At 37.3% G+C, this 24,929-nt stretch overlaps 1 protein-coding gene across 1 annotated transcript in view; it reads right to left on the bottom strand.

Moving 5' to 3' along the window:
* Positions 1-24,929, bottom strand: part of LOC139327498 (acyl-CoA 6-desaturase-like) — a 37,224-nt gene that overhangs the window by 2,057 nt on the left and 10,238 nt on the right. Inside the window, exons 3-9 of the mRNA XM_070957336.1 lie at positions 19,315-19,512; positions 17,110-17,211; positions 13,513-13,638; positions 4,045-4,105; positions 2,644-2,720; positions 2,353-2,450; positions 126-222 (exon numbers count right to left, since the gene is read on the bottom strand). Coding sequence (XP_070813437.1) covers positions 126-222; positions 2,353-2,450; positions 2,644-2,720; positions 4,045-4,105; positions 13,513-13,638; positions 17,110-17,211; positions 19,315-19,512 — 759 coding nt within the window. The remainder of the gene's footprint in view (positions 1-125; positions 223-2,352; positions 2,451-2,643; positions 2,721-4,044; positions 4,106-13,512; positions 13,639-17,109; positions 17,212-19,314; positions 19,513-24,929) is intronic.

Genomic DNA, 24,929 nt, shown 5'->3' with positions numbered 1-24,929 from the left:
AAAGTCAGTAGGACACATTTCCAGTACTCTACCAGATGATCCCAAGCATGGTTGCTCAGAAACTCCCCTGGACTCGGTGACACTTATTGCCAGGTAGGAATGAGATTTCAGTAAAGAAAGTTTACCTGGGAGCTGAGCCAGTCTCTGTGCTTCTCACTATCAATTTCCATTGGAATATGATTCATCTGAGTAACCCAAACAAACCAATGGCTTTCCATAAACCTAAAGAGCAAGAAAGAGAGAGGGGATTGAGCTCAAAAGCCTGAAAGCTGTAATCTAGAGAAACTATGGCCAACAAAAGGGTCAAAGATTAGGTTTATGTCCAGTAATTTAATAATAGGTCAGAACAGTCTGGACAGTCTTGAACTTCCCACATTTTGTAGGCATATAGTTGGTCTCTAATATGTCATTTGCCTTTATTTTATTGATTTGTATGTCAAATTTCTAAGTCTCCCATCTCCAAATTACTCTGGGTGGCTTCAGAAGATTTTTTAAAAAAGACAAGCATAGATATATAGGCACCCAGATATACACAGATTATATAACAGCACAGCAATAATCTGAAGAACAATACATTGCAATATATATTTACATCATCCACCCACTAACCCTCAGCCCCTCCCCTGAAACTTCTAACTTACAGTAAATCCTGGAAGAAAAAACAGGTTTTTAGAGTCCAATTAACAGTGGGAAAGGGTTATATGTGGGAATAGCAATAGCAATAGCAATAGCACTTAGATTTATATACCACTTCACAGTGCTTTTACAGTCCTCTCTAAGTGGTTTACAGAGTCAGCATATTGCCCCCAATAATCTGAGTCCTCATTTTACCAAGATCGGAAGGATGGAAGGATGAGTCAACCTTGAGCCTAGTGAGTTTTGATCTGTCAAATTGCAGGCAGCTGGCAGTCAGCAGAAGTAGCCTGCAGTACTGCATTCTAACCACTGTGTCACTATAGCTATTCACATCCATCTGTTCAGCAGCATTGATTAATGTCATCTTACAGGATTTTTCTGCTGTAAAACCTAGGTTTTGGAATACCTTATCTGTCAAGATATGCTGAACTCAACTCTGCTAGGTTTCTGGAAAATGTAGAAGTCATGAATGTTTTTTGGGGGGCCAGGAGGTAAGTTGAAGCCAGCGTGGCTGTGGCTCCAAGTTCATTGTAGATTGGCTTTTACCAATCAGCTGCCTTTCTAGGTTATTTATTTATTAACTGTATAAATACTGTACTGATCTCACTCTGCAAAGAAACTTTTAATAGTAATACTGTTTAGATGTTATTGTGGATTGTGTTTTAATGCATTCTTAGCTGTTTAGAGTTGCTATTTTTTTTAAAAAAAATGATTTATATGCCGCCCTTCTCCAGAGACTCAGGGCGGCTTACAATGCGTTAAGTAATAGCGTTCATACTTTTGTATATTTATACAAAGTCAGCTTATTGCCCCCACAAACTGGGTCCTCATTTCACCTACCTTAGAAAGGATGGAAGGCTGAGTCAACCTTGAGCCTTGGAGAGATTCGAACCAGCAGTAAATTGCAAGCAGCTGTGTTAATAACAGGGTGCATAGACCACCACTGCTATGATATAAGCAGTCACTCAAATCAAATCAAATCAAATCAAATCAAATCAAATCAAATCAATCAATGATAAATAACTACACATTAGAACAATTGATAAAATCAAGGAAAGTCATAGGAGGGAAAATTCCAACAAAATATTCCACTGCTGGAAAGTGCAGTGCAGAAAATGCCTGTCTACAGCAGAAACAAGCACATGTCGTCCTCACTGAACAACCATTCATTCAACAACCAAAGTTATGATGATACTGGACAAGGAAACAGAAGATAGGTCCTTTAGTTGCAGCCATTGCAGCATCTCCACAATCACATGATCACAATTCATAATTGGCTCCTAATTACAACAGTGCAGCATCCTGTGGTGACATAATTGCCATTATAGTCTTCATTGCCATCTTTCAATAAGCCAAGACAAAGGGGAAGCTGGCAGGAGATCGCAAATGGCAATTACATACTTGTGAGTTGCTGCAACAACACAGGATTCACGTAACAATGACAACTGGGACTGCCATTACTGCTCTCATAAGTCAAAATGGTCATGTGAAGTCATACTTTACCAGCCACATTGCTTAGCAACAGAGTTCCCTGTCCCAATTACCATCATTAAGCGAGGACTTATATCAGCCAGTCATAATGTAGTCTTCTTGTGCACAAACATTGGGCAGATTTGTTTGGAAATAGATGAATCTATAACTTATCTGGTCTTGAACTTCTCAGACCGTTATAAACCAGCAGAAGTACCTTTTAAATGTTTTAGTAGCTAACCCTACCTGACAAAGGTGAGGAGAAGCAGGGACCCAAGAAATCCATAAAATGGGATGTAGGTGATAAAGTAGCGTACATAGTAGCTGAAGGCCCATGCCAGGTCCTAGGAGACAAGGAAAACAATATACATGGCAAATGCTATATGTCTTTTATCTCTAGGCCAACAATTATTTATTTTCCAAAGAATATGCATAGAGACCTTGCTTCACCCCCTCAGCTGAGATCTTCTTCAGATGAATTTTCATTTCATGCAGAGAAATGAAAGCAATAAAGGGCATGTGGGATTTTTCACTTACCACCCAGAACTTGTGTTTGAACATTGTTGTGAAGATTTGCATTTGGAAATATACTGGAATAAGGAGAGGTGGGAAAACTGTAAACAAAACAACACGCATTAGGGGAAGCAGGCAACACAAAACAGAATGGTGTCTTGGGACTGAAAAACAACATAAAAATAAATGTCTGCAGTGAAGCTGTTTCTCTCTCGCTCTCGCTCTCTCACTCTCTCTCTCACTCTCTCTGAGAAAGCATATGGCAGTAAATGATGAGAAATGCTGTGTACGGCTCAATATTTTAAGCTATTAAAATAATCAGGACTTGTGTTTCCAACATGATACCCTCTGGGAACCAATGTGCCTACAGACATCTTCCCTCTTGACCGTATGGCTTCTGGCCCACTTCTTTAATTTTTAAAATATTATTTAATTTATAAAAAGGAAATGAGAATGCTGAAAGCAACATAAAACTCTAGCATCAACCATTAACAAGAATGCTTGGCACAGCTACTCTAGCCCGCCTCAGATAATAAACATGATAAATGGTGCAGCCCTGAACTGGGATGGAAGTGTATCCACCTGCCTTTAAAAAGACACTGGGGTAAGATTAAGTTAAAAAAAAAAGATGTGGGTTGGTTGAGGGAATTGTGAGGGTGCTCAATAGGTGTTTCACTGTACTTTGATTTCAATTTTAAAATGTTTACAGCTTAAAATAAGAGCCGAGGTGGTGCAGTGGTTAGCTACTTCAGCTGACTGCCAGTTTAGCAGATCAACGGATCAAATCTCACCGGCTCAAGATTGACTCAGCCTTCCATCCTTCCGAGATGGGTAAAAGGAGGACACAGATTGTTGGGGGCAATATGCTATTTAGTATACTGTCTTTGGTGTAAGCCGCCCAGAGTCCTCAGAGAGTGGGCGGCATAGAAATATGAATAATAAAATAATAAAATAAAAATAAAATACTGTTTCCAGTTCAAAATGCTCCATCTAAATCAGAAACAGTTGTTCTGACTTTACAGGAAATCTTTCAATGCTGTTCCAATTATCCTGGAAGTGTTCCAAAGTTAGGCATTTTTCAACATCCAACTACGGTCAGAACAACACATTCTCCCATTGTGAGTGTGAAACATTTTAAATTCAAGATGCATTGCCTGTGCCCAGCAGCAATTTGTGCTTGTCATGATGGCCATTTTGTATTCTTGAAGTTAGCCAATTCCCAGGACTGTGCTCTGGCAGTTTCAAATATGTCCACTTCCCAAAAAGTTTAGAAAGAGACAAGGCTTCTAACTTACAAACCAGTTTTAACATATAGGGGGAAAACTTCAGTGAATTGATTGTAATATCTGTGTTGGGGACAACTAATGGAAAAATAAGCAGGAAATAAATATCAGCTCTGCCTTCTGTATAAAGAACTATACTTACTCAAAAAGAAGTATTCATGTTGATGATTATAAGGGAAGTATTTCAGCTTCTTCTTTCCATACTGAAGGAGAAGACAAAAACTTTTCAGTGCTGACTATTCAAGACAATAAAACCCTAATTTGGTATTATACCACTAAAATTATGTTGGATGAACAACAGAAAAAAATAAGATTTCAATGACATTAAATATATTAATTTTGATACAGACACAATTTGCTGTACCTGTTGGCAATACTTTTTTTAAAATTGTAGGTATTGTAGTTCTAAAACATTCATATTTCTAAATCTAAATACTAGAAATTTACCTTTGTGCTATTTCAGATGACTTCCACAGATTTCAATATTTTTCATTATATTGCTTCAAAGAACTGCGGTTTATATAATACAGAGGGGATAGTTTTAGAAATAATAATATAATCACAGATTCAGCAACAGCATTGAATGATGATGGGGGACATTTGAACTTTGGGAGAAAATTGGGGGAGGGCTGGTGCTGCTACAGAGAAGGTGCTAATCTGGAGTCCTGATTGATGATATTGCTTCACTGACGAATGGAGCATGCCAACCCTGCCAGATTGAGCTGACTGGGTAGGTATTGTGGGACACTGGTGATCCCTCAAGTAACCAGGCCCTTTGCCATGTAAGCCTTTATAGCAGTGGTTCTCAACCTGTGGGTTGCAACCCCTTTGGGGGCCGAACGACCCTTTCACAGGGGTCACCTAAGACCATCGGAAAACACATATTTTCAATGGTTTTAGGAATAATTTTTTTATTTTTTTTTAAATTTGATTTATATGCCGCCCTTCTCCGGAGACTCAGGGCGGCTTACAATGCGTTAAGCAATAGCCTTCATTCTTTTGTATATTTTATACAAAGTCAGCTTATTGCCCCCACAAACTGGGTCCTCATTTCACCTACCTTAGAAAGGATGGAAGGCTGAGTCAACCTTGAGCCTTGGAGAGATTCGAACCAGCAGAAATTGCAGGCAGCTGTGTTAATAACAGGGTGCACTAAACCACTGTACTATCAAGGCTAATTTTATGGTTGGGGGTCATCACAACATGAGGAACTGTATTAAAGGGTCGCGGCATTAGGAAGTGTTGCAATATTTTCAGGATCAGACTCAATAATGATAATAAGAGTTAGAGGTTTAAATATATTTCTCTTTAATTATAACAGGCATTCTATATTCACTGAATATTCACAGATAGAAGCAAGGAAAATGGTGAAGGTGGCTCCTTATATATACAAGGGGTGGAGCCAAGAATGGGAGTGGTGAATTATGAATACATTAGGAACCAAAGAATAAGTTAACCCCCGATGTCCCATATATACATTATTTACACATTAGGGAATAAGGCATTTACATCTCACAAATCCCCCTCTAAATGCCGGTTCGCTATACAACACCAATTACATTCAGATTCAGGACAATATAAGACATATAATTTTGATGTTAAATATTTGTGCTGTTTAGAAGGTAAAGGCTTCGTCAATATGTCAGCTAATTGTTCAGAGGTATCACAATGCACTGCTTTGATAAATCCATCTTGAGACAATTGTCTCACATGCTTAAATTTTATATCTATATGCCTGGACCTTTGTCCAATGGCATCGGATCTGGATATTTCAATGGCTGCTTTATTATCTTCATGCATAACAAAAGGCAAAGCAGGTTTTTTCCAAACATCTGAAATCAAATCATTAAACCATACAAGGTTATTTGCAGCTTTGGACAAACAAACATATTCCGCTTCTGTGGTCGAAGTGGCTACCAGTTCTTGTTTACCAGTGTACCAGTAAACTGGACAGTCATTTAATAGAAAAATATAACCAGAAGTGCTCTTTCTGCATGATATATCTCCAGCCCAATCCGCATCTGCGTAACATGTAAGTTTTGGTTCTTTATCATTACTAGGTTCTAATACTAAGCAAAAGTCTAATGTACTTTTCAGATATCTTAGAATTCTTTTGACTGCTTCCCAATGATACATTGTTGGTTTGCTAACATATCTTGACAATAAGTTGAGTGGTAATGCAATATCTGGCCTGGTCCAATTAGATATATAAAGAAGTGAACCTATGACTGATCTATAAAATGTATTATCCTTGAATTCAGGGGAAGATTCATCAGTGTTTCTAAGGAAATCAGTTTGCATAGGAGTGTCACAGGGTTTGGCATTGTTTAAATTGCATTTGTTCAGAAGTTCAATGATTTTATCTTTCTGAGTAAGTTTGAATCCCCTTCTAGTTTTGTTAATTTGTACACCAAGGTATTTGTTTACTTTACCTAGAGATTTCAACGAGAAATGTTCGTTTAGCTTATTTACAAAGGTTTCTCTTCTCTCCTTGTGTTTTCCTATATATAAAATATCATCTACATAAATTAATACAAATTCAATATGATCATCACTCTTTTTTACAAAGAAACAGTTATCAGCAGTGGTAGCGTTGAAATCCATGGTCTTAAGTACTTTTACCAAGCAATCGTACCATCTTTTGCCAGATTGCTTTAATCCGTATAGACTCTTGTTCAATAGCCAAATTTCATTCTTATTAGTGTATTGACTGTGTGGTGCTCTTACATATATTTCCTTATCTAGTTTTGCGTGTAAATACGCAGTCTGTATGTCATATTGAAATACATCAAGATTGAGTGCAGATGCCACTACTAGAGCTGTTTTAACACTCTCTGTTCTCACTGTGGGGGAGTATGTGTCAGTGTAGTCCTCCGGATATTTTTGTGCATAACCTTGTGCAACCAATCTAGCTTTGTATAGAGTATTGCCTCCTTCTAGATTCTTAATTTTATAAATCCACCTGGTACCTATAATCGTTTTATCTTTAGGCGCAATCGCAGGTGTAAACACATTTAATCCTTGCAAACTTTCCATCTCTTTTTTCATAGCTAGTTCCCATTTTTCCTTTTCTTCACGAGGGAGTTTTAATACTTCCTCATATGTATTAGGTGTCATTTGTTCACCATCCATATGCATTATGTAATCTCTGTATTTATTTGGTACTTGATTTCTATTGTTTCTAATAGCTCTTTCGGGTTTGCTATGGTTATCATGCAAATATCTTGCTTCCTTTTTTGTTAATGTGTCTGTCTTTATTTTGTGCTGACTATTTGTCCAAGTTTTGGTTTTGTTTTTATTTTTGTTGATATTTTGATTTTCTATTGTCCCTTCCTCACAAGATTTTGTATCTTTGCATTTATTTGGAAATATTTCATTAAGATGTAATTTAGACCAATTGGCCTGTTCATGGAACACAGCTGTTCTGGAGACTATAAATTTGTTATTATTATCAATGAATCTGTACCCTTTGGTGCCAGTTTCATATCCCATAAATCTTAATCTTCTGGATACGTTTTCTCCCTTTCTTCTCAACTGCTTAGGTATGTGTACGTCTGCAGTGACTCCAAATATGTGCATGTGTGCTAATTTGGGTTTCCTATTATACATCACCTCATATGGTGTTTTATTCACAATACTGGACCAGGTTCTATTTTGAGTGTAATTTGAATAATGTAAGGCCTCTGACCAAAATTGTTTGCCTAAACCAGCATCCTCTAATGTGCACCTAATCATGGTTTGTAGTGTGGAATTCTTTCTCTCTGCAATCCCGTTTTGGAACGCAGAAAATGGACTAGACGTGAAATGTAGCATTCCTCTATCCTTTAACCATTGGGAGAATTCTTTAGACATGAATTCACATCCCCTATCTGTCATAATTTGTTTTATTCTGATATTATGTTGTGTTTCTATGCGTTTGTAGAATTCCTTAAATTTCTGAAAGGTTTCATCCTTGTGTTTTAATGTGTAAACAAAACCATAGCGACTGTAATCGTCTACTATTGTTAGGAAGTAACGTTTTCTATAAGTGATTGATGGAGTTAATGGACCAACTAGGTCCATATGTACTAAGTCAAAAATTTTGTTAGTTGATCTGTTGGATTTTTTTGGTCTGGGACTAGTTTTTAGTTTAGTGGATTTACATACTGAGCATTCCAAATAATTTTCACAGTTTTTTATTTTGACACCTTCTGCGTGTTCAGTCATTTTTTGTACTACAGGAAAACTTGCATGTCCTAACTTCCTATGCAAGATGTGAGCACACTCATCATGAATTGGTTTACCTATTCTTGGTTTCTTCTCATTGTGTGTATTTGCGTGATCATGAGATATTTTACATTCATCATTGTCACTGTTACTAACATTTTCATCATCTGCCTCAATACAATCTTCCATATTTGAATCAATGTTATGTAACCATCTTTCTTTTGTTATTAGATAGGGTAGGCCTCCTTTAATCATCACAGTGCCTACATTAGTTTTGTCCTTCTCTAAAGTTGCTTTCCCCTTTGAGAAAACTATATTGATGTCAGAATCTCTGCTTAGTTTTATGACACTTAGTATGTTATGAGGTATTTCTGGAATTAACAATACCCCCTCTATTTTTCCTAGGCCAGGCAAGGTCACATTTCCTCTGCCTAATACTTGAACCTTTTCTTGATTAGCTACCTTTATTACAAATTTATCTTCTGTAAATGAAGACAATATATTTTTGTTATTAGTGGTATGGTTGGTTGCCCCAGAATCAATAAGCCAATTATTGTTCTCATTTAGTTGTGTTTTAGCGCTGTCTTGTTTATTTAGTCCATTCAGTGAACCAGATTTTCTCTCTTTTGAATTTTCTCTACCCCCTCTACTATCTCTGTAATTTGGTGGGCTTCTATATTTATGTCTATCTGTGGAAGACTGTCTATAATTGTATTTGCTCCTATACTCTGACCTATGTCTCTCCTTTGAGATTTTGGGACAGTCTCTTCTATTGTGTTCCCTGGATCCACAATTATGGCATTTAAAAGCTTCATTGTATTTTTCCTGGAAAGCTACCTTCCTAAAAGATTTGTGTTCTGTGTGATTGCTGGAACGATTTTTTCTTGAATTGTCTTCTGCTATCAATTTGTTAGATAGACTTTCTATGGATAAATATCCTAGATTGATGGTGTCTAAGTGTGACATAAAACTATCCCATGATGAATCAAGTGAATTGATAATAACACTTTTCATTGTTTGATCTGAAATCACTTCCCCCCTCAAATGCAGCTCAGCTCTTATTTTGTTTAGAGATATCAAATGCTCACTTATGGAAACCCCTGGTTTTACTCTGGAAGAAAAGAAATCCTTAGACATTCTTGTAGTGGTAGCTACACTATCGCTGTGAAACAGATTAAACATGCATTGAATTATTTCTGAAACAGTTAGGTTTGATTTGATGCTATGATACATTGTAGGAGACACGCTAGATATTATTAAGAAAAATGCTCTATGATGTAAACAATCTATTTTTAAAGTCCAAGGTCTTCTTGGAGGACTAGTGATAAAGAATAGCAAATTTTCTTTCATAAAGACAACCTGGAGCTGTTGATACCATTCTTGCAAATTAATGCCATCAACTCTAAGTTTTGGGAAGTCACTGGGTAAGTTTCCCACATTATTTTGTTCATTACTTACAACCTGAGGTAGTCCGTGGTCTCGCAAGTGCAGGAAATTGCAAAACGGCATGGGGATGCTCGCAACGAGTCTGCGCGGTTCTCTGGCCAGTTCAAGTCTTTCCGGACCGTCTACGTAGTTTCGCACATGCGCGTTGCTCATTTCTTCTTTGGCGTCGTCGTGGAAGGTTCTCTCCATTGCAGCTCGCTCGCTCCGCTCCTCTTCAGACGAGTCGGTTTCTGGCTCGGTTTTAGGAGTTTTGATAGCGGCGACTGCTCTTTTCTTTCTTTTGTGTGCGTTGGTACTTGATCCGGTCTGCGGTGTAGGGCGGAATCGACATGGCTCTCTGGGCTCGGGCGTCGTCGCTCTCGAAGTCAGGATGGGAGCGTGCAGGTCTTGAGGTATCGGCTTGTTCTCTAGCTTCTTCGTTGTCGCTTTGGAAATTTTTAATTTTGGCCCAAATGCAGCAAAAAGCGTCTTCATTGCTGACTTTACTTGGGATTTCGTTAAGTCGTCTTCGCTTTCTGATTCTGGTTCTTCTGAAGAGTTTGAATCTTCCTTTTCGCTTTCGTTGTCTGATAACGTTTTTCGCGCCAGAAATTTTGAACTGAGCATTTTGATTGGCTCTGCTTCGCTCACTTTGGAGGCTTGTTGGAACCAAGATGGCTGCCATTCAAAATTTTGCGCGGGATCACATCTTTTCTTTTTCATAACGACTTTCTCTGTAGTCATATCACTCACAGTTTTTTGGTCTTTGGGTTTCTCTTTAGCAATGTTTTTCTCTCTCGCTGCTCCGCTGTTTTTCAGCATTTCTTGGAGATTCGCGATGAGGCTTTCATCATTCTTCTGGCTTTTTAATAGTTTTAATATCTCTGACCTGAGTTCGTTATTTTCTATTTCGATTTCCTCCTGGTTATTATTTTCATTTATTAGTTCTTCTTCTTCAGTGGTGTATTCTTCGGATTCTCTCGAAATCGCGTTTGTGGATTCGTTGATTATTTCTTGTTCAGTTTCTATTTCTTTGCTGTAGGCCCTGGTGTTGGGTCTATCTTTCTTAGACATCTTTAAGTATTTATTGAGTCAATTAACCATCCTCTGCTACCAGCTTGTTGCAATATTTTCAGGATCAGACTCAATAATGATAATAAGAGTTAGAGGTTTAAATATATTTCTCTTTAATTATAACAGGCATTCTATATTCACTGAATATTCACAGATAGAAGCAAGGAAAATGGTGAAGGTGGCTCCTTATATATACAAGGGGTGGAGCCAAGAATGGGAGTGGTGAATTATGAATACATTAGGAACCAAAGAATAAGTTAACCCCCGATGTCCCATATATACATTATTTACACATTAGGGAATAAGGCATTTACATCTCACAGGAAGGTTGAGAACCACTACTTTATAGGTTAAATAGCTTCAGAGAGAGTATGTAGCCTGTTGCAAAATATTTGTCATAAAAGGCAAATATTAAAATGTTCATCGTGAAATGGAGAAGTAACTTTTTAGAAAGAATGATCAAAAGGATTCTTAGACAACAGAAAAGCTGCATATGATCAAGGTCTCATTTTTATTTTGCTACTTATGTCTAAGTGTGGTAAAAATGCTCCATATAACAAAGCAAAGGAACAAATAGGAAAGAATAGTAGATTCACTGACTGCACACAGAGAAGGAAATATTCATATTCAGAGAAACTAAATCACTACATCTGCATTTCTTCATCACAGATTGGACAAATCGGGAATTAGTTTTTTTCCATTATGAGCTACTGTGGCACAGTGGTTAGAATGCAGTACTGCAGGCTACTTCTACTGACTGCCGGCTGCCTGCAATTCGGGCTCAAGATTGACTCAGCCTTCCATCCTTCCGAGGTGGGTAAAATGAGGACTCAAATTGTTGGGGGCAATATGCTGACTCTGTAAACCACTTAGAAAGGACTGTAAAGCACTGTAAAGCGGCATATAAGTGCTGTTGCTATTGCTATTATAAGAAAACAAGGCTAACACATTATTATCAAATATGAGCAAAGTAGCAGTGATCTTTCCTGCTGCTTTTCTTTGACTTCTTCTGACTGGCCTTGACATTCAAAGCCACACCTCATAGGTCATGAGCTCCACCTCCTGAAACTTTGAGAAGGTGCTGATCTGCCTCAGCTGGCTGCTTCATTTCTCAGCAAATGGCAAAGTGAAGCTATCAAAGCAGAGGCATGGCTTCCCCACTCCAGATAAGTCAAAATGCCAAGCTACTTTATGAACCTGCTTTAATTGTATGATTTGATCAAAGCATTTTTACTGAAGCATCCCACTGAGGCAAACAGATAATTTTGAAGATGGAATGAAAAAATCATTATGAAAAAATAGACAACAAATAAGTCCTGAGTGGAAATAGGATGGTGGGTGATAGTGGGGAATTGAGAGGAAGAAAAACTGCCTAAAAAACAATCAGACAAGGTTGACTAATTTGTTCTTATTGGCCTTTGGAGTTCAATTTATTACATAAATGTCACATTTTGTGGAATGTATTTAGCTAGTTACAATATAAAAATATTTTAGACTGTATTGCAGTATTTGCTTAATAGGCACTGGAATGTATTGCACTTTCAAAGTTGCTGTAGCAACCATGGCCCAGGTTTCCAACTGGAATCAGTTAGGACAGGAAGCTCTCTGATTTTCCTAGCTAGAGTTCATTTTTGTTCTAGAGAAGAGCAAAGTGTCCCTCAAGGACATGTCTATCACAAGGGCACACTCTTCTAGCATTGTCCATAGGAAATATACCATTCTAAGGAACCACATGATATTGTTACTTTTTCTTGCTGATCTACACAAGGCAAAACTCATCTGGATTTTATAAGTCATCTCTAGCTGAATATGGAAAGGAAACTTTCTTAGAGAAAGTGTAAACAGAAAGTAGATCTAACTGGGTCTTCTGGTATATTGCTGCAGGATTTGCAGTAAATGGGCAAGGTTCTTTGATTTTGATTCTCAGTGGGAACCCAGATTGGGGAAAGAATTATGAACAGGTTTTAGTTTGGGATTTGGAATTTCTGGACTCTGAACTCTTTAATTCTAGGGTACATATTTTGCACCAGGCAATGGATACTGGAATTTGGGTTTTCAAGAAGCAGCAGAATCATCTCTGAATTCTACTATGGCTATGCCATATCATTAGATATCAAACCATCCAAAAATAGAATTTTTGATTCAGAAAAAGTTGGTCACTTGGATATCATCCTACCAAGTAGTTAAGAGATTTTCAATATAGTTTAGCAATAGATAAGAGGCAACTTGGTACTGTATATTAATCTTTATAAATGAATTGAAATATCACCAGGTGACAAACTTCAATGCTTCTTTTTTTCTATAGAATTTGGGTAGCAATTTTATTTTAAAAAGTAAAAACAAACTATAACAAATAAATAAATATATACTAGTTTTGCTTCAAAAGAATTCCTCTGTCAACAGATTGCCCTTAGCATTAAGTGAAAAACAGCTAGTTTGGTGACATAGAATATTGGACATAAAATTGCAGCCTTTCTCTTACTCACCTGCCTTTCTAATTTATCACCTGTATCAATTATTTTACTGTGCCTACTAAGGTAGGCAGTTCTCTAAATCAGTTCTCTATTCAGCTAGCAGTCCTAGTAACACGATTCTGAAAAAGAGTGATGCATTGCACCATGGCTGTGAGTTTTGCCAGCAAAGGGAATTGATAATAAAGCTCTCCAATATGTCATTCTGAGGAACCCCAACAGAGTGATGCAGATAAAGCAAGAGATGAGGACTAAGAGGGAGCACACTTATTACAGACACTGATTAACACAAGAGTCTGCAGTATTCCTTTTTCTACAATGAATTATTAATTAATTAATTTTTTTGCCTCGAGGGCTAGATTTTTCTGGGTCTCTACTGCCTCTGGAATTTTCTTTGGATCTGAGGCACTTGAATTCACATATTTTTATCTTACCTCCACAGGTTGGGTATCTCCCAAGACAAAGAGATGCAGCATGTTCACATCTGGATCTTTCTTAAATATGTTTGGCTTTGCATGGTGCTGAAAGTGCCGGTGATTCCACCAATTTGCTGAAGCACCCTATGGAAACACATGGAGAATCCATTTTTTAAAGTACTGTTAAGGTCATTATTTGAATACCACCAAAGATGGGGATTAAAAATGTAAGACCTCCCCTTGATAACTTTATAGACAGACCATTTGATTTTCTTGGCAATGCCACAGTAGTTCTCCTTTGCTTCTGAGATTCTTTTGATTTCTTTGATTTCTACAACCCTATGGTTGCTGGTTGTCTCTCATCCAATACAAATCTGAGCCCATTTAGGCTTTCTGAGATTAGCCAAGATCAGTGAGGTACTGTCCCTTAGCAGGACAATTCTTTCATTACAGGTAATAGTTTGTACTTTGTATTCAAGATGATAAATATTTATGAAACCAACTGAAAAAAATATAGAGTCCCTTATAACTCTTTCCTCAAAGTATCTTCTGCAACCAACTAATACTTGGCAAGCTACCAAATGTAAATATAAAAATGTTTGGAGACCTGCCAAATAAGGATTTCTCCCTCCTTTGATAAGAGTTTCCAAAAAAAGCATGGCATGGAATGGCACAATGGTAGAATGTGGAATGTATATGGTACTTTAGATCACTCAATAGAATTTGAAGACAATTTTCTGGTTGTTATTTGAGAATTGTAACATAAAAAAATATTCTTTCTGCTAAAATTGCAAAAAGATAACACCTTTTATTAATCTTTTGTCCTTTAGAAATGGGCTGGTAGCCAGAAATCCTCCAGAAGATTAAATATGTTTTTACACAATAATAAAGCAGAAATAACAATTAATAGAATTACATATGCAAAAATATGGGGCAACATGGGATCAGGTAAGAGCCAGCCAATGAACACAAACAGAAGAAATATTGGCATTTACTATGTTACAGTTAATTATTATTTTATATCTTTGATATAAAGAAGAATTTGATAGGTTCAGCTAATTTTTGGAGAAGTGCTCAAAATGCATCATTGGATCATATGATGTGCTCTTTTGTTACAATGGTTCCCATTTGCACAGAAGTTGTTTCATGTATTACTTTTGTTCCAGAAGGCTTATTGTTTTTGTGGATCCTAGTGTTCTTTTCAATTCTATACCAGTGGCTTGGAAACAGAAGGACAATGGAAATAGATACTGCATGCTTTCATGATTACAAAATATAATACTCCAAAGTTGGAAGGACACCCATTCTTCATCAATTATACAATGACTTAAAAATGTATTCTCTTTCTGCTATTTAAAAAATTGAATTGTCTATATTACTTTATGGTGTTTTATTTCTCATTTTGTAATGGTTGTTTTCCAAATAATATGATTTTGTATATATATTTTTTCCTCATGTATATTTGTAATTTTCAAAGAATTGTGAAAAGCCAGAAATTATGTTTGATTTGATGCATATAGTATGTATGTGTGAGTGTGTTTGTATGTATGTGTGTATATATATATATATATATATATATATATATATATATATATATATGTAGGTCTTTGGTTATTCGGGTCTTCTCCCACGTAAAATTGGAAGTGTCTTGGCGACGTTTCGACGAAGTCTCATTCGTCATCTTCAGGCTGGTGTTCTCGGCTTCGTGCTTCCAGGAGCAAATTCCAGGATTGCTCCTGGAAGCACGAAGCCGAGAACACCAGCCTGAAGATGACGAATGAGACTTCGTCGAAACGTCGCCAAGACACTTCCAATTTTACGTGGGAGAAGACCCGAATAACCAAAGACCTACATACAAACACCCGCGAAAACCTGAGAAAACACACACACATATATATATATATATATATATATATATATATATATATATATATATATATATATATATATATATACATACATACAGAGATACACACAATTTAACTATATATTGTATAGTTAAATTATTAAATTATTAACTATATTGGTATTAAAATACAAAATAAACTTCTTCCTTCCATTAAAAGTGAGGGCCTGAATTCAGCACATTGTTGCTACTTAACTGCAAATTTTGTTCCTTCCAACTAGATATACATATCCTATATTTCTTACAGAAGTTTTAACCTGACCCCCACCCCCAAGAATATCTATAGACAACAGTTAATAGATCAATTGCATTGATAAAGCTGTCCTCTATGAATTGAACTAATTTCCTCTAAAGCCATTGAAGGTAGTAACCATTAGAGTTTGTGATTGCAAATTCTACAGAATAATTACAGGTAGTCCTGTTTAGCAACTGACTTGTTTATGCAAATAGACTCTAAACAAGTTGCCAATCTCAATTGTAATTGCTAAATGTGTTATATGGAGACTTTAAAACAAAGCTGTTCTAAGTATTCTTCTAATCAGCTTAAAATAGATGACTTCTGTTTATTCATTTTGTGCATTCTTTGTATTGTCATAAAATCGCACTGGAAGTAGCCATAAATGTCATCTAATCTATCCCCGGCTCAGTGCAGGATCTGTTAAAAAACATCTCTGAGAGAAGAACATGCAGCTTCTGACAAAAGGTCTCTAGTAAAGAAGAACCACATGTTGTAGCAATCTGTTCTATGGGTTCTTTAGTACAATCAGGAAGTCATCCTGATATTTAGCTTAAACTCCTTTCTTGTAACTGTCATGCCTGGGAGCCATATTACCTGTGTGCCTTGAGGATCCAGGCCTGCCACAATCATATCGTGGGAAGTTGGGAGGGGAGATTGCATGAGTGAAGTAGAGATAGCCATAACAAACTTCTCTAAGAGAAGTTCAAGGCCATGGTGTCCAGCAGCTGTGCAAAGAAGAAATTGGAGGATGTCTTCTGTTCAGGAAAGAATTGATTGGAGCTGTGTGGACATGTGGAAGCTGTTGGCAAATCTTGAACTTTCTTGTGGATGAGGAAAACCCGGAAGCTTTCAGATTCGGGTTTTCCCAGAAGTGCCAATATGATTCTAATAAAAGTTAGCTTTGAGGAACTTCAAGCTTCTGAGTTTGATTTCTTGGAACCCTGACAGTAACTACAGCTCTTAGCATCTCTCATTATTGGCCATGTTCCCTGTTTTGTCTTGCCTTCAAGCGTTTATTGACCATTACTATAATTAACTTATCCTCATGTAACTCTTTCAGCTTTGGTTTCTGGATTATAAATTCTTCTCATACAAATGGATATGAAGTTGGATCTAGCTAAAATGATGACATGATGATTGCAAAGAAAGGTATGCTCCTTCTTCTTTAGTACTGTTTAGGATCTATGAATGCTGGTTATCAACATACAATTTTCTACTCAAACTCTTCTAAAACGGATTGCTCATTTCTTACTCTGAAGCAAATCAGGTAGGCTTGATGCTAGAATTTAAGAATGAAATATAATCAACTGGTTCTCTAAATTGTCCTGAGTTGGGAAGCCCATTTCCTCTGAGTACCTCCTATCATAATGATGTGAAAGGCCCAGAGTTGTTTCAGAAAAGAGTGAGCAACATAGTCTCATTAGATCTTGATGCGATCATTCTATTGTAATTTGACAGGCATAGGCCTTACCTTCAAGTGACCAATCACAAACTTATGAACTACATGGTTCCATACAGACTTCTCAAATACAGAGAGATGTCCAAAGTCATGCTGCAACCACCCAGCCTGGGCCTGGAAAGAAAAGAAAAGGATTAAGACGTGCAGAAATTTTAGCTATTCTGGTGGGGGCTAAATGCCATCTATATATCATCTTGTACTGGTTCTCTTTATATGCTACCGCTCTTGTCAATTTAAGATTGTAATTCCCAATTGTTTCCCAATCGTCTAAATTTATACTATGTCCAATATTTTTTTCCCATGCGATCATCTGTTTTTTGACTACCTCCTCTTCCCTTTCATATTCGAGCAGATATCTGTATAATTTAGAAAGTAATTTATTTTCTGTACCCATCCAAATCTTATCTAGTCCATTGGTTCCTAGTTCTATGTCAAATTCCTTCTTATCTTTCTGGTAGTCTCTTCACTTAAATTTGAACTACAAAAATCAGAGCTTAGTAAACCTACAAAACTACAAAATTCATTCATAATAAACCGCGGTGGCGTAGTGGTTAGAATGCAGTACTGCAGGCTACTTCTGATCACCGGCTGCCAGCAGATCAAATCTCACCAGCTCAAGGTTGACTCAGCCTTTCATCCTTCCGAGGTCGGTAAAATGAGGACCCAGATTGTTGGGGGCAAAATGCTGACTATGTAAACCACTTAGAGAGGGCTGTAAAAGCACTATGAAGTGATATATAAATCTAAGTGCTATTGCTAAGTGCTATTGCTATTCCTTCCCTAAAAAGAGGAGAGGAGAATTCTGTCCCTGCTCCTTACGGTAACATCATACGTCTTATCTTCCATTTTAATTAATGGGACAACTGACTAAATTAAAGTTGCCCATTCTTGGTTTATACAAAACATGCATTTATACATGTTTTCCTCTCAGAGTTCTGTGTGCTTTTGTGGTTGAAACGAAATGAATTCAAACACCAAATTGCCTGCTCATACCCCAAATAAATGATCCCCAAAGTTACTTTTAGTAGACCTACAGTAGTCCCTGTCAACTGTTTTAGAGAGAAGGGTGTTTGGAAAGTTGCTAACAGCAATCTGGTAAGCAACTTTCAGTAATGCGTCTCCAAATATTGCACCTGTGTTCAAAGGAAAAAAAATCTGAATGCGGTAGTCCTCAATGTATGACCACAATTGGGACCAGAATTTCCATTGTTATGCAAGGCAGTTGTTAAGTAAGCCTAAGTTTTACAACCTTTTTGTCACAGTTGTTAAGCAAATTACTGCAGTTAATATGTGAATCACAAAGTCATTAAGCAAATCTGACTTCTCCCATTGACTTTGTTCCTTAGAAGCCAGTTGGGAAGCTCCCAAGTAGTGATCACATGACCCTGGGATGCAGCAACCATTGTAAATACATGCTAGTTGCCAAGCGCCTGAATTTTAATCATGTGACTATGGAGATGTTGAGATAGTCATAAGTGCAAAGTCCAGTCATAAGTCACTTTATAAAAATATCGATATAACTTTGAGCAGTTGTTAAACAAATGGCTGTAAATCAAAGGCTACTTGTAGATATTTCCACAATACTTGACTCTGCTGCAGAAATCTCTGCACTTGGAGTCATCATCCAGTGCCTGACCATCTTGTCACTGCCTCTTTCCCTACCCTGAAGCAGATCTGCACTTTCTGCATCTCCTTCAGTTTCCTGCTTTTGTCCAGACTCTCTTGCTTTCTGGCCTTCAGTTCTTAAAATGAGACATTAAATAGTGCAAGTAGCATTCTATACAACATTTGCAAGCTGATCTTCAGTCATTAATATTCAATTGTGTGGAATACAGAATATTCGGTTGTCATTATTCTAGGTCTGGGCTGGGCAATGATGAGACCTAGTAGGATTTTCTTTTACTTGGCAAAAACCAATTTTTTTAAAAAAAGAGGGGGGGGAATAAATTCAATCAGTTTGCAAGTCAAAAGCAGACAGATTGCAATTGTTTGGGGTGAGAGCAAAAAAAATATATTGGGAATGGGAACATATCATCTTTCGAATAATGACTAACTGATTTTAGTTTCTTGAATTATAATTTCTTTCACTTTCCCCACCAAAAAGCACAGTTACCTGGAAGTTTAAGTAACTTGTGCATTTATTTAAAGAATTCAATGACAGAAGAACATTGTGACCAAGCATTGATAACGTTCAGTATTTAGCAAACAAAATCTCACCTGAGAGACTGTGAGGATGAAGGAAAGTACCAAGGTTATGCTCCAACTTGTCCCACAATATGATACCATTAACCAAGCCAAAATTTCCATCACAATGATGTGAGCCAAATAAAGGGAGAAAAATATAGGATTGGATTTGAATAGCTTCATGTCCTCTGCTGTCTTTCTCAGGGCACGGAAATCTTCTACTAGCTGAGACTGAACAGAAGAAAAAACAAGATATTGGATGCTTTATACTCTAATGGGTGGCTTCACTTTTAAGCACTACACAATCTTCAGCCTGGTAACCCTGCTCTGTCAGGCCAATGCTGAACTTCATGGATTCAGTGCTTGATTGTGTAACAAGACTTCTATATAATTTTCATAACCATATCTATTTCAACTGTCCTGTAAAATCATTAAATACCATACTATACTATACTATTGTTCTGCCCCAGCTATGGACCCCAAAGAACGCAGCATACACAAAGTCTGTACAAACCTTAGTTTACTAAATTAAATCAGTCTTTTTCAAACAAAGGCTGTTAATTAACTTTCTTAACAGCCTACAAGAATCCAAAAAATAAATAATCATAATCTTACTATGGTTGGCAGAAAGCCCAGAAGCAATTTGCAGGAAGCTGATAAGAGAACTAAGATCAAGACAAAGGAGAGTGAACAAAGTTGTTCCCTGCAAATTGCCTCAGTCGTCGTCCTTCCTTAAATTGGCTAAGGGAGTGGCCAATTAGCCCCAAGCCTTACTCTTGAGGAGACCTCCTCCTGAGGAGCCACTCCTGCCTTTTGGCAGCTCTGCACGCCCGTGCATCGGGAAGAGGCTCCTCCTCTTCTTCCTCTTCATTTATAGGAGCTTCTGGAGGTTCTGAAGGCCCTGACTGAAGCCCCACCTCTGGCACCACATCTTCTCCAGCCTCCTCATTGTCTGACTCAAGTGCCAACTGCACAGTTTGCTGGCACAGCACCATACCAGCCTCCTCGCTGTCAGAATCAGCTACTAGCTGCACAGGCCGCTGACGGGCCACAACAACTATACGATACAATACGATATGATACGATACGATACGATACTATATCGTAGTATAGTATAAGTATACTTATACTTATACTTATACTTATACTTATACTTATACTTATACTATACTATACTATACTATACTATACTATACTATACTATACTATACTATACTATACTTATACTTATACTTATACTTATACTTATACTTATACTTATACTTATACTTATACTATACTATACTACACTGCATCACACCATACAGAGCCAGTTGTAGAAGCTGAGGCTCCTGTTTAGAAACCAGCAGACTGTGTGTCCCCCTTAGGCATGAAATCTGGCAGGGTGATTTTGGGTTAGTCACTCTCTCTCAGCCATAAGAAACCACTTCTGAAAAATGGCAAACCAAGTCTGAAAAAACTTGCCAAGAAAACTGCAGGGACTTGAACAGACAGTTCCAAGAATTGGACACAAACTGAACAGAAGAAAAAAATATTAATATTGGTCTAGTGGTCTAGTGTCAAACTCACATCATCACATTGTCGTCATGGGATATATCGGGACTTTTCCCCCTTTGCTAAACCGGGCATAGGCATGGCCAGTGCATGACGCATCCAGCCCACAGGCCAGAAGTTTGACAGCCCTGGTCTAGTGGTTAAGGCACTAGGCTAGAAACCAGGAGACTGAACTCTAGTCCTGCCTTACTCATGAAAGCTAGCTGGGTGACTTTGGCCCAGTCATACTCTCTCAGCCCAATTCACCTCACAGTGTTGTTGTGGGGAAAATAGGAGGACAAAGGAGTATGTTTGTCACCTTGAGTTATTTATAAAAATAATACAGGTGGGATAGAAATATAACGATAGCATGATATAATATGATATATGATTGATATTTGATATGATGTAACATAACACAATGAAATATATTAATATGTACCCTAATTTTCAGAATGCTACATTCTAGATCCAAGGATGCACAGAACACAGCGTTCTATTCTTTATTTCTGAAATCTTCTTGACTTTAGTGTTGGCTGCTAAATGAAAGCTCAATAATTTGACATGACAGGTAACTATTTGGGGTTCAGAGCAGTAAGGATCTTGCTGCTCAGCCATGTCTGTTGTATCATCCTTCAGATGTAGATGGCACAAATTTAGGGAAGCTCTTTTACACAAGGTCTCCTCTCTATAAATGGTAAAAACTCCTTTGAGATTCTTTGAGTTCCTGATCATGAAGTTTGGAGGGTACCAAAGTATTTTGCCATTGCAAATCGTGGTGGCTGCTGTGGCCATTGTCAGAATAATTTAATGAGATATAACATGATAGACCTTATGCTTCTCAATATTTCCACCTAGCTGTAGGCTGTAGAAATCAATTAATACAATTTAAGCCTCACCACCCTCTTTGTTTGATAAGGAATAGTGAAAGAATAATGGAGCATTTGCAGGGTGATATGTAGACATTGGCTTGTTGTCCTAATTGTAACCTCCAAAAAAAGAAAGAGGGAACAGAAGGGCTTTTGCTGGCAAGTGCTCAACCAAAGCAGAAGGGCTGAATAATTGATAGCTTGAACAGCTGGGAGTTGCGGGATTCTGAATGGCTGGGAGACAAGGGACAGATGAGAAAAAAGAATCAGGGACATATCTGTGAAGCTACCTTCCAAGTCAGACTTCAGAAAAGCTTCAGGTTACTAAAAGGCCATGCACAGGTTGCTTTCAGTCAGAAAAACCATACCTGATGTCATGTGCAGAAGAAGGAAAAGGGAGGGGGCTGTGAGCACTTTAGATTTGAAGATCTAAACCTTCAATCCTGAGAAAGATGCAGGGATTAAGGAATTCCCAACATATCCTACATGGACACCTATGTGCCTTCCAAAATGTTTTTTCTTTGCTTTTCATTTTAAGTTATCTATCTATCTATCTATCTATCTATCTATCTATCTATCTATCTATCTATCTATCTATCTATCTGATTGGTTTGATGATGAGCAGCTAATTGAGAGGAGGTAGGGAGCAAAATCCTAGCAGATGGAATAAGAAGTGATGAAAAATCCCTGAATATTTGCTTCCCTGACTATTCCTCCTTCTTGGCCAGACAGTTTCTAATCTCAGCTGCATTCTTAGGCTTGTATGAGGAGTCTGAGCTTTGCTTCAGCAAAGTTCACACTTCAAAAGCAACACAAGAGTCTTCATCAAGGTCTTTCATATAATCTTAAAGTCTTAATCAACAGCTGAGATATAGGAATTAAAATTTTGAACATGTTTTGAGCGGACAAATGTCCTTGCACTTTAGTATTGCAACTGGAACTTCCAATTTTGAAATCATTAGAAGTTCAGAAGACAAGCTTCTGGATGAGGGATAGCAAGCTAGCACATCTCTGAACAAATAGAGATGATGTCATGGTCATGACCAAAAACTGTGAAATAGAGCAGTTCCATGGAAGAGAATATATGTAGCTCAGAGTGGAATCTTTGTGTTCACTGTGCTTGTCTGTTTGTTTACCAATGTTTCATTGTCCAACTGGGTAACACCAGTGCTAGTGGGAAAGAGATTTGCTCCCTGTTTATATACAGTACCTTGTCCCCTGGGTGGGGATGTGATTTTCTCCTTAGTAGTTTCTTGATTAAGATATTGATTGGGGTCAGTGGTGGGTTTTAAATTTTTTTACTACCGGTTCTGTGGGCGTGGCTTGGCAGGTGTGGTGTGGCGTGGCTTGGTGGGCGTGGCTTGGTAGGTGTCACAGAGAAAGGATACTATAAAATCTCTATTCCCACCCCGCTCCAGGGGAAGGTTACTGCAAAATCCCCATTTCCTCCCGATCAGGTGGGATTTGGGAGGCAGAGAATAGATGGGGGCAGGGCCAGTCAGAATTTTTACTACTGGTTCTCCAAACTACTTAAAATTTCCACTACCGGTTCTCCAGAACTGGTCAGAACCTGCTGAAACCCACCTCTGATTGGGGTATTGTTTCCTGCAAGATTGCTTGTCTAATATTAATGCTTATCTGGGCGTTGGTTGCTGGAGAGGATGTATTCTGGTGTTTTTATTTCCATCTTAGCCTTTTTATTGTCTCTTTTGAATGATATATAAGTATAGCTTAGCTCTATCTGTTTATTTATGATAGATTATCTAGTGACTTGTCTGAATGCCAAACTTCTAGGAACTGCCTAACATTTTTGGATTTAGCTTGTCTAGGATGCTCACAGTTTCTCAATTGAAACTGGTTGAGTCCCATGTAACCTCTCCAGTTAAGGACAGGAGAGCAGTCCTCCATCTGGCCTCTCCCTGTTATCCCAAGTCTCCTCATGGAAAGATGGGTGCCAAATAAATTTAATAAATAAATAAAATCCCCATAGGGTAGCTGTTTCCTGTGTGTCTTAATGCAGGGAAATAGAGATGAATTATCACACTTTCAACAGCTGTGCAGATTTTTAAAGGACTAACCTCATTTTCTAATCATTTTTATGAGTTACCTATTTAACTATCCGAACATAGACCTTCAATAGAGATAGAGATCTTCAAAATAATAAGTTTGCAAAGCCACCTGGTGAGTTTGCCTTCATTCCATAAAAAAAGAAAAATTAATTATAAGCCCTAAGAATGTAAAGAATTTGAAATAAACAGCAAAAAAAATAAATAAAATTTTAATTCAAGAAAGTTATAAATGAATTAAAGGACCACACAAATTTGGATTATTAGTACTTTTGCTATAAGATTTTGAAAATATTTAAATAAACATCACTTTCATGGGAATCAAATTCTTTAATCTACCTTATATTCTAATAGAAATTTGAGACTTTATGATTTCAGATATTCTACACTAAAGAGGACTGAAGATTTCAAGTATAAAAAGAATCAGAAAAGAAAAAGAGAGAGGGACAGGATTGCTTTTGTTATTGGTCAGCAATAACAAAATGACAGAAAATAGTATGGCATTTTAAATACCATTTTCTGGTATTTGAAGAATGGGGACAGAAACTAGCAACTACAATGTCAGCAATGATGTCTGCTTCTATGGATTGACTGTCCAAAGGACATTAAAAAAGAAATGACACACATGAAAAAGAATACCTTGGAAGAGCTACAAGATAAAGAGCTGAAATAAACATCATTCAATGCAGAAATGTTATAAAGAAGTTGTTGAAATACTGGAAAAGTTTAAATGATGTGGATTATATGACAGAGATGACAAAGTAGAAATACAAATGATAAGCCAAGAGAATGACCTGGGAAATGATGCTTTATTGGATTCACAAAAGAGATTTGCTAAAGCCTCAAAGAAGCCTTTCAGATGGAAAAATCCTTACAAGATATTAAATCCTATGATAACATCTAATTGAATTAAAGATAAAAATTGGTAGAGAAGTACAAAGTTGGTTTGTTTGCTCAAGGTTAAAATAAGACACGTTTCTATAAAATTCTGTGAATCCTTTGCATACATTTTGCTGACCCTGGTTTATGGATTTCCATTTGGATAAGAGATGCGTTATAGGAAGAAGAGATACATGTATGCAATCTTAGAGATTGAAAATTACTAAATTTGTTTGTGGGTCTTGTGATGAAAAGTGGAAGTCATGTCTTTAAATATTTCTTTTCTCTTTCTCTTATTTTG

Source organism: Pituophis catenifer, unplaced genomic scaffold, assembly GCF_029215685.1.
Source record: "Pituophis catenifer annectens isolate HBS135680 unplaced genomic scaffold, rPitCat1.0.hap2 SCAF_1, whole genome shotgun sequence".
Taxonomy (NCBI): Eukaryota; Metazoa; Chordata; class Lepidosauria; order Squamata; family Colubridae; genus Pituophis; species Pituophis catenifer.
The sequence above is the reverse complement of the archived record's forward strand: the minus strand, read 5'-3'. Positions and strand labels throughout refer to the sequence as shown.